At 58.8% G+C, this 9,681-nt stretch overlaps 1 protein-coding gene across 5 annotated transcripts in view; it reads right to left on the bottom strand.

The window, feature by feature from the left end:
• Positions 1 to 2,569: 2,569 nt before the first annotated feature.
• Positions 2,570 to 9,681, bottom strand: part of COL18A1 (collagen type XVIII alpha 1 chain) — a 78,950-nt gene continuing 71,838 nt past the window's right edge. For 3 of the 5 annotated variants that reach the window (XM_054579203.1, XM_054579174.1, XM_054579194.1), the window contains 10 exons: positions 8,870 to 8,913; positions 8,549 to 8,671; positions 7,718 to 7,871; positions 7,563 to 7,636; positions 6,842 to 6,970; positions 6,296 to 6,328; positions 4,803 to 5,048; positions 4,158 to 4,355; positions 3,730 to 3,845; positions 2,570 to 2,977 (listed from right to left, as the gene is read on the bottom strand). In XM_054579203.1, the coding sequence (XP_054435178.1) occupies positions 2,767 to 2,977; positions 3,730 to 3,845; positions 4,158 to 4,355; positions 4,803 to 5,048; positions 6,296 to 6,328; positions 6,842 to 6,970; positions 7,563 to 7,636; positions 7,718 to 7,871; positions 8,549 to 8,671; positions 8,870 to 8,913 (1,328 nt within the window). In that variant the 3' untranslated portion in view covers positions 2,570 to 2,766. Of the gene's footprint in view, positions 2,978 to 3,729; positions 3,846 to 4,157; positions 4,356 to 4,802; positions 5,049 to 6,295; positions 6,329 to 6,841; positions 6,974 to 7,562; positions 7,637 to 7,717; positions 7,872 to 8,548; positions 8,672 to 8,869; positions 8,914 to 9,681 lie in introns of all 5 variants that reach the window. The other 2 variants (XM_054579188.1, XM_054579182.1) reach the window with 1 other exon arrangement.

Below are 9,681 nucleotides of genomic sequence, written 5' to 3'. Positions count from 1 at the left end.
AACAACGCTGTGTTTTTGTTTTTTTTAACATAAATGAGAAACCTCATTGGACTTCTGTTTCTGTGGATGAAACTGGGCGGGACAGGCAGACATTTATTTCCTTATTAGGCAGAAGCGTGAGTGCTGGGGTCTTTGGGAGCTGGCTCCTTTGCCCCTAGCCCTTCAACATCTCCCTTCCTGAGGTGGGTTAACACTGGCCTGCTTCATGGGTGACAGAGGGCCACTTGGGCTGCTCACAGACCAGCCTGGCGGACCTGCCACCTGGGGCTCTGGGAACCAGTGGTGCTGCAGGAGATGGGAGACGTGAAACACATTCAACAAACCACGTGACTTGAGTGTGAGGGGTTCCCGATTCCAAGCTGGCCTGGAGGGTTGTGGCACTGGGGTCCACCTGGAGAGCAAGAAAGGGACCCAGCCCCTGCCACCAGACAGGAAGGGATCTAACGAGGTCCCACTGTGTCCTTGATGCTGCCCTTCCCATGACTCTGCCCTCATGTAGGGCGAGGCAGCCGAGCAGTTCCCGAACCATCAGGATCTGGAGGAAAGGCCGCTCCTTGGTGCCAGCTTGGCTCAAAGAGTCAGGAACACGCTCCTGGCTGAAGGGATCACCTCGGATGCCCTGAGAGTGGAGGAGGAGGGTATACATGGGTTGGCCCAAGTTACGGCTGACTGGGTCAGGCTGGTGGGTTGGCCCCCAGGTGTGCCCACACAGGCCGCCCCCGTCCCCGACACTGCTGGGAAGGGGCAGCACTGAGCCCAGGTCCCAGCACCGTTTTGCTTTTATGTTTGGAGGGCAAGCAGGACTTTATGGGTTGGTTGCAGGGTGTGAGGTCTCACCTCTCATCCATGACCCCATGATTCAGGGCTCTGTGCCCTTGCCCTGGGATGCAGGCCCTTCCCCCACAAGAACATCCCCAGCAGCTGGCCCATTGGCTCCCTCTGCAGCCTCTCCACGTGCACTGCAAGGCCTGCAGCTCAGACCCTGCTTCCAGGCTCCCAGAACCACCCTTGCTGGTCCCAAGCCCCATGGCCACGAGAGCAGGGGTGGCATTTGTTCCTGGGGTACAAGGGAGGGCCTGCTCTGTGCAGTGTGCACAGCCCCTCGGCGTCAGACGTGTGGAGCTTGGCCAGCTGCAGCAGCTGTGAGAGAGCACGGTGCTGGGTGTGGGAGCCCAGGGCAGGCCCCCTGACAGGCCTGGGAAGGCTGCTGCCCCAGCAAGACTGGAGAGTGGTCATGTGTACTCGGCACCTCTGTACACTCGGGCTTCCATGCATACCCATGTATAGCTGTGTGTGTCTGCACACCGCACACCTGGGCTCCCTCGGGGTCTGCCTGCTGGCTGTATGGGGACTTAGGCCCCCAAGGACTGGTCTCAGGACAGAGAAGGCTGCTTGCAAACCAGTGTCTGCATACATGGTCATTTGGAGGCTCTTTGGAACTATGTCAATCACCAGCGCCAGCTCCTGTTTTATGGCTGCAGTACATGGACAGCAGACCTCAAGGCAAAGGAGTTGGGCTCTTGCCTGCCACCCCTTCCAGCATGGCCACCAGAGGGACACCCACCAGTTCCCCAATAAAGACCCATGTGCACTCCAAAATATCCCTGAAGTCCTTCCACAAGGACCGACATGAATTCTGAGATGCATTGTTGCGGACAGTGGTGAGCAGGGCAAAACATGCGGCCCACCCCCACGGCTTGTGTGTGGGAAACAATCCAGACCTGTCCTGTCCTGTCCTGCCTCAGCTGTGATCCCTCCAGTCTCCATCCAGTGCTCAGCAGGAGGCATTCGGGCCAGGGAGAGGCAGAGCTGAGCCTGTGTGGGTGTCGGAAGTCTCACTCTGGAAAAGGGGTGCTGGGTGTGGGGTTAGGGTTGGAGCAGGGGATGCTATCATGCCCTAGTTTGTGGGCCCCTCAAAACACCCAGCACAGCCATGGTTGTGTTAAGCTCTGCACTCTTTGTGACCTCACAGGTCACCTGGTGAGCCAGCATGGGACAGAGACTGCAAGGTGCAAAGCTGGCTCCAGTAAAAAAGGGATGCACAGACCACCTGCACATACAACATGGGGGTGGGGTGCTAGGTCTTCCCCAGGAACCAATCAGCAAAGGGACACTGAGTTTGGGAACTGCTCCAGTGGAAGTGGGGCATTGCTGCAAGAGGCCAAGGGGAGGAGGTCACCCCTTGCACCCAAGGCCTGCGTTGTCCTGACTGCTGGCCAGCTGGGAGGGAGGGCCATTCTCTACAGCTGGCACAGCCACTGGGCCAGGCAGAGAAGGGCTGAGGGAGGCCACGGCTGGTCTGCAGGCAGATCTGGGTTTTGCACACAAGAAGGGGTTTCAGGCAGGAAACTAAGTCAGCACCTGCCTAGGGTAATTGAAAAACCCACTGGGAACCCAGGGCACACATACCGCCCCAGGGCAGTGAGTGCCGGAGGTGGCAAGAGAACAGAGTGGAGTGCGCCCCCTGGTCTAATCTGAGGACTGCGCCCTGCATAACCAGACCAAGCCAGCTAGGGCGTGGGAGGGGTTAGGGCAGGAGAAAGAGTTTGCACCAGCCTTTCTGTTTTAAACTTTTTTAAAAATACACTCTTTGGCTTTCTTTTATTTCTGGAGGATTATATGAAATGTGAACCACACAGGAAAGTGTCCCAGCCAGGTCCCCTCTCTGGGGTGCCGGCTGCTGCTCCCTGCCTGGCACCGGGGGCTTCTCCATTCCCCCTGCCGTCTGACCAACTGTCCATCCGTCCACGTGAGCTGGCAGAAGCCCTACTTGGAGGAGGTCATGAAGCTGTTCTCGATGCAGAGGACAATGAAGGCGTTGTGGCAGCTTGCGGCTTTCTGCTCTAATAGCCTGCCTGCCAGCAGCGAGGAGGCCTGGCCCGTGGCTGTTGTGGCCTCAGTCCGCCAGGTCTCACAGTAGCTCTCGGTCAGCCGGCGCCCCTTGGGGTCTGAGCCGTGCCACACACTCTTCTGTGGCCTGCAGGACACATGGGCTGTCAATCTCACTGGACCTGCTACTCCCAGGATGGAGGCCACCCCCAGGCAGAAAAGGGCAGAGGTCGTGGCTGGATGTGGAGGTGGCAGGGAGCCATTCTATCCCCAGTCACTGGACCCTTGGACTGAACCCCGTGCTGCCACTGCTTTTGGGGGCACAGCCTGGGGAGCAGACTCTGTGACCCTGAAGACTGGTCCCTCAGGGCTGGGTGCTTTTCAGTGAGGGCAGGGCATGCCCTTGTCGGACACACTAGCCACGATTTAGGAGCATGTGCTGGGGAAGCAGGTGCCCTCACACTGGGCCAGCACAGGGATGATGGGTGTGAGGGCAAACTGACAGTTTTCACCAGTATTTGAAGTGCATACATCCTCTGAGTGGGAAATTCCACTTTGGGGAATTTACAGAACTCACTCGCTGTGGTATGTACGTGACAGACAGTGGGAGCTGGGTAATCCTGGCAGGCCCCTGGGGCGTTGGCCAGTGGCCAGCCTCCCGGAGAGCAGCAGTGGGGGGCCTGCCCAGGGAGCAGGCTGGCAGTCGTGTTTCGTACTGAGGGTGCTTTGTAGCATTAATGCAGTTATGAATCTTGCGCGTTTTAAATAGTGAGCACATGTTAGGTATGGGATCAGACTGGAGACAGAGGTGCAGAGTCAGGGGTCTGCACGCCAGCCTGGACTCTCTAAGATCCAGAGCCCCTCCACCTCCAGCTGCTGCACTCACAAGAGGGCACCTACCAGGCGGGGTGCTGCAGCACATCTCTGCCGTCGAAGGAGAAGATGCGGGCCCCGGGCTTCAGCTGGCCCTGCGAGCCCGAGAACAAGGCCTCCCAGCTGGGAAACAGCTCCTCGTCCTGTGAAGGGATGTGGGGCCGGTTTACCCATCTCTGGTCACACCCCCGGCCAGGTGCCTTGGCAGACCAGGCACCTTCCCCAGCCTGGACCCCAGGTCTGGGGAGAGCCCACCTGTGGTCCTGAAACGTTGGTGTTCCAGAGCAGCCAAAAAGTACGTGGCAATGGCGAAGAGCCGCAAAATAAAGCCACGTGAAGGACGCTGTGGCCCGGGGCCTCGCTGGGTTCTCAGGGCGTGACCGGCCCAGTGAGCCCTGACCCCCAGGTCCCTCATCCCAGCTCTGGAAGCCCCATGCACAGGGGAGTACGCTCACCCTGAGGTTGACAATGGGCACGGTGGCACGGTCAGCACGACGCACGATGCTGTAGAGGTCCTGTAGGCGTGAGGACAGGAAGGCACGGAAGGTGCCTGCCAGCCCCGCAGCACGCGCCTGCTGGAAGCACTGGAGGTCGGCACCGCGGATGCCGCGTAGGCCACCGGACTGTGGCCCATTGAGTGCAATCAGGTGCAGCTGCGGGAGAGCCGTGGTCAGCAGTCTTGGCCGCACCGCCCCTGCCCCCCCGCCGCTGCGTGCCCTCCTCCTGCTCCAACCTGCATAGGCAACAGTAGTTTGAGCACAGGCTGGACCTGGAGGGCTGTGTACAGCCACCAGGACCCTGGAGAGCCAGCCTGGGGTCCCTCAGCGCCAGGCGGCAGAGACGTTTGGTGTGCTGGGGGCAACCCTCCCCATCTACTTCCTAAGCCAGTCCCTGTCCTCAAGCTTCACCAGCCACCTCTGCAGAAGAGGCTCGCTGGGGGCCTCCATCCCCAGTGCTGTCATATGCACCAGCTCAGCCTCTTTAGGACAAAAGCAAGGCCCGGCTTTGAAGGTGGACACCAGATAGGGCAGTCCCAGGCCCGGACGACTCTCCCTGAGAGCTCAGGGGCTAGTGGGCACTCAACCCCTGGGGTCACTCACCACTGGATAGAAGTCCTGGTGGGTGTGGGCGGGAGCACCCGTGGGGCGGGCTGGCCGGGGGTGCACGTAGGAGCCGTGGTGCGGGACTCCAGGGTAGGGCTGGGAGTCCAGCAGGCGTGGGGGCCTGGCCAGGATGTCATCTGCCCGCCAGGGCCGTGCAGTGGCGGGGGGCAGTTCCCACCGGGGGTGCGGGTTACCCTCATGCAGCTGCACTAGGGGTGGCTGCAAGGCGGCCACTTCGTTGTCCTGCGGACCGAGGGGTGGTCAGTTCGTGGGGTGTGGCTCCCATACCTGTCAGCCCACGGCAAGGCCCTGCAGTGCCCCTCAGGCACTGCTCTCCTGCCTGGGCCCAGGTTCCCAGCTGCCATGCCAGAGCACCCCTGGCAGTCTGCACCCCAGCTTGTGCCCTTGGTTGGGAGGGTGCTGGGCTGGAGTGGGAGCTAGGGCACCCACAGTGTTGGGCAGAAGCCAGGGTTGGGGAGCCAGGCCACCCTGTTTCTGCCCAAATCAGGTTGATGGCCCTCTGCACACTCATGCACCATTAGGCTCCATTATACTCAAGCCACCTGCTTACTGTGGCCTGGGGGCCCCTGGGATGACCACATCCCCTGACCTTGAGGCCGCCCCCTCGCTGCAGCTCAGACACTGGGCGTGACACCAATAGGCCCCTGCTCGCAGCTCTTCAGGCCTTTGCCCCATTCCCACGAGAGAGATGGGGCACCTTCCACATTAAAACCCCAACCTCTGCGCCCCCGCCCGATTCTCAATTCTTTTTCCCCACAGCACCATTTATTACTGTTACCTATACACCTATTACTAGGTACTTATTACCTGTTAGTAATTTATAATTAGAGTTCATCATTAATTTATATATATATTTACATAATATATTTGTGTTTATATAGTTATACGTTTGCTTCATATAATACAATGTACTGACAAACCTATTATCTTTACTGCCCGTCTCCCTCACATAGTGTCCGCTGCAGGGGGCAGGGCTTTGCCTGTTTCACTCCCAGCCATACATCATGCCTACAACAGCGCCTAGCACATGGGAGGGAGCCACGACTATGTCTTGCCAGTTGAGAGGCCATGATTTTTCTAAGAAGCCTTTAGCAGTGGGACTAAACTCAAGTATTTCAGCCCATGCATCCACCCATCTCACTCTTGTTTCCCCTCCATCTACCCTCTGTCCACCCAAAAAGGGTCTGTCCTTGTGCCCTGCACTTTGGATAAGGGATGATAAAGACTCAAATGAACAGTGGCATTCGGTCCCCGGAGCCTGGGGAGGACAACGGGTGTGGACTGAAGGGAGGCCCTCTTGGTATGCGCACCCCATCTCCCCAGCAGAGGTGGCCTCAGACTCCTGAAGCACCAAGTGTTGTTTCAGAAATGGGAGGTAGTGCCCAGGCAACATGTCCTGGCCGTCCATCCATCAGGTTTGAAGAATTGCACCCCTAAACTTATAGCTGGGAAAGAACAGCGTTCCTTACCGTCCCACGGGGGAGTGGCATCCGGGCCTCCAGCTGGAAGAAAACACAGGGGTCACCCTAGTGACCTTACTAAGGAGCATCCACAGCTGGCAACCCTCCTGGGTCCACATGCCCGGCCCAGGCCTCCTTCCCCATGGAGGCTGGCACGGCTGCTTCTGGTGCTTGCCCGGTGCCAGGCACAATACATATTTAATACCTCCATGTATTTTAAAAAATGTGAGGGCCACTTCTCTGTAAAACTCCTCAAAAAAAATTCTACTAATTAAGAAAAAGTGGAGTGAAGCACGCTGGCTGTGACTTGTCTCTGTGGGGTGCCGCCCTGAGGGTGGTCCCGAGGGTCCCGGCCGTGGCCTGGAGAAGGGCTTGTGTGGGTGTCGGCTGCGGCCTGGTCCCTGCGCCCCCTGCCCAGGGCCCTGGGGCTTTCCTCCTCTGTGCAGTGCTCCCCACCTTGCATCTTCTCCTGTGTCCTAACCACCATGAGCGAGGGCAGGAGGTCGCCACCCCTTCTATGTACCATGCAGGGGCAAGGCCATCCAGAGAACTCACCAGGACCTTCCGGAACCCGTTTCGGACGCGGACATACAGCTCCTCCCTCTCAGCCACGAACATGAGCCAGCCCTCTGGCACCTCGGGCACCTTGTCCAGCATGGTCTGGTATGTGGGCCAGATCCGTACCTGCTGGATGCCGACCCAGTGGGGCCCCGCTGAACACAGAGGTGGCATTGGGCTCACAGGGCGAGGGGTGGGGACAGGGACGGCAAGACAGTCCTGATTGGTGGGGCATTTGGCAGACCGCATTTGGACATCTCAGGGTGCTGGGGTGGGGACATGGATGTTCCTGACAAGGCACAGTCCTTAACAGGGAGCCTTCTCTTCAGGCTGGCCCCTGAGAACACCCTGTGAAGGCGGGGTGGCAGCGGCTGCCCTCGGGCAGGAGGGAAAAGGGGGCTTGGCATGAAGGCCCCCAGCTATCCATGATCACTGCGAGTCCCTGGACCCCGAGAGCCTTTCTCTGCGCTGCAGACCTGCCCACTGGGACCTACCCCATGGCTGTCCCCTTCCCATCTCAGTCCTGGCCTCCAGGTGCCCCTTCTGCTTCAGAGACCACACTCAGGGCTTCTGTGTCTGCCCCAGGGTGGAGCCAGCCTCAGCACCAGGTCCCTGTGGGGTCTACCCAGGAGCCCCCTGAGGCAGCCCCACCCCAGGCCTCCAGAGGGAAAAGGTGTTCGGCAGACAACTGGGCAGTGAGGGGCAGAGGGATGCTTACGCCTGAGGAGGTGCCCATAGCTCCGGGGGGGCCTGGGGGCCCAGGCGGGCCTGGGGGTCCAGGAACACTGATAGCTACAAGAGAGAAACCAGAGGTGGAATGTGCCAGCCCTAGCTGAGCGAGGCTGGGGCCAGACCCACTCCCGCCCGACTTACGCTGTCTGTAAGGGCCTGGGAAGGAGGGGGGCCCTGGAGGCCCTGGGGGGCCAGGGGGCCCAGGAGGCCCCTGGCGCCCTTCGTAGCCAATGCCAGGGGGCCCCTGAGGTCCAGGTGGGCCAGGCTGGCCCCTGATGCTCTCTCCTTTGGGACCCTAGGGCAGACAAGACAACATGCAACATTGTCAAGTAGGTCCCTGTGCCAAGGACACTCAAGTTTGAGAGGCCAGGCTGCATCTGCCAAGGGCCATTGCAGGGAGGCCGGCCTCTGATCCGTGTCCCCTCCCTACCCATGCCCTAGGACCTGGGAGAACCCTACCCCCCACCCCGGGTGTCCCTTTTGCTGGGGTTTGATCCCAGCATGTGGACCAGAGTAGCCCCTGAACCAAGATGTGGCCCCCGAGGGCCCTTAACACCCTCTAGCCCCCAGGCAGAAGCTGGGCCCACTACTCCCCGTAATCTTTTAGGACAGATCATCTCCCTGAGGGGGTCCTGAGTGGGAGGAACAGTGCCAGGAGGAGAGCAGGCACGAGGGCAGGGTGAGAGCCCCACCCTGTCCCTCTTCCCTGGCTGGAGTCACCCCTAGATCAGTGTGCCCACCCTGGAGAGGCTGCGACTGTGCACCCACCGGGCCCCCATGAGGGCAGAGTCAGGATGGAAGTGCTCGGGGCTAAGCTTGTGGGGTGCAGCCTGTGGCCCTCAGCAGGACTTCGTGGCCAGGCTGGCCCAGCCCTTGGCCCCTGGCTGCAGGGGCCTCTGGGCAACACAGGCTCTGGAACAGGCCGGAGTCTGGGTGTGGGTGCCTACGAAGTTGCGTGGGGCCCACACTTACCGGAGGCCCAGGGAAGCCTGGCGGGCCGGGGGGTCCAGGCACACTGGAGCCGAAGAACCTGCCACCGCCGGGCTCGCCTTTTTCTCCTTTGTGCCCAGTGTCCCCTCGGTCACCCTTTTCCCCCTGTGGATAGAAATGCTTGTTTGAGACAGGCCAGCTCTCCTTGGTAGCGTCAGGAGGGACGGGTGTTGACCCCCACAAGCCTGGCAGGCTTTTCATGGCACCCGAGTGAGCCCCCGCAAAACCAAGCCAGGGCAGGGGGAAGCGCTGGGCAGGGCAGTGGTCCAGGGAGGCTCCGCGAAGGGATGTGGGGTCACCCACCTTCACTTCAGCCTCCAGCTGGAGGAGGTCGAACGGGAACTGCCCTACAGGAAAGATTGTGGATGGGGCCTCAGAGAGACGTCTGCACAGCATCTTTCATCTACACCCTCCCCACATCTATCTACATCTTATTTCTTTCTGTAAAACTTCTGTATTTCCGTGTAGAGATCCTCTGTCTATTTTGTTACACTTATTCCCAGTTACTTGATTTGGGGGATGTTTTTGTTCATGGCACCATTTTTTTCCTTTCCGTTTTATTGATATAACCAACACACAGCACTGCGTACGTCTAAGGTGTCCAACAGAATGACTTGACTTTCATATACTGTGAACTGATTACCACAGTAAGTTTACCGAACAGCCGTCATCTCATATGGACCCAAAAAAGAAAGGAAAGTGTTTGCCCCCTGTGATGAGAATTTTTGGGATCTAGTCTCTTAGCAACTTTCACACATACCATAGAGCAGTGTTAACCAGTCACCACACTGTACACGACACCCCCAGCCCTTACTTATCTTTGAACTGGAAGTTTGTACATTTTGACCCCCCTTCATCCAATTCTCCCTCCACCCACCCCCTCCTCTGCAATGGCCAAGCTGGCACCTTTCTAAATGGTACCTTTTCAAAATTTCACTTTGTTCAAGACTGGTCATTGCTTTTTTAAACGACCCTCACAACCATGGTACCTTTTACTCATTCATTCTAACAGTTTATCTGCAGCTCCTTTTGGGTTGTGGACGATCAAAAATGTGTTGTTTGGGAAAACGGCAGGTTTATTTCTTCCATTCCAAAAACGTACGCCCAATGCACCC

This window comes from Pteronotus mesoamericanus, unplaced genomic scaffold (genome assembly GCF_021234165.1).
Source record: "Pteronotus mesoamericanus isolate MK-2021 breed Mesoamerican mustached bat unplaced genomic scaffold, CSHL_Meso_final contig_116, whole genome shotgun sequence".
In the NCBI taxonomy this organism is placed as follows: domain Eukaryota; kingdom Metazoa; phylum Chordata; class Mammalia; order Chiroptera; family Mormoopidae; genus Pteronotus; species Pteronotus mesoamericanus.
This window is presented reverse-complemented; position numbering and strand designations above follow the sequence as displayed.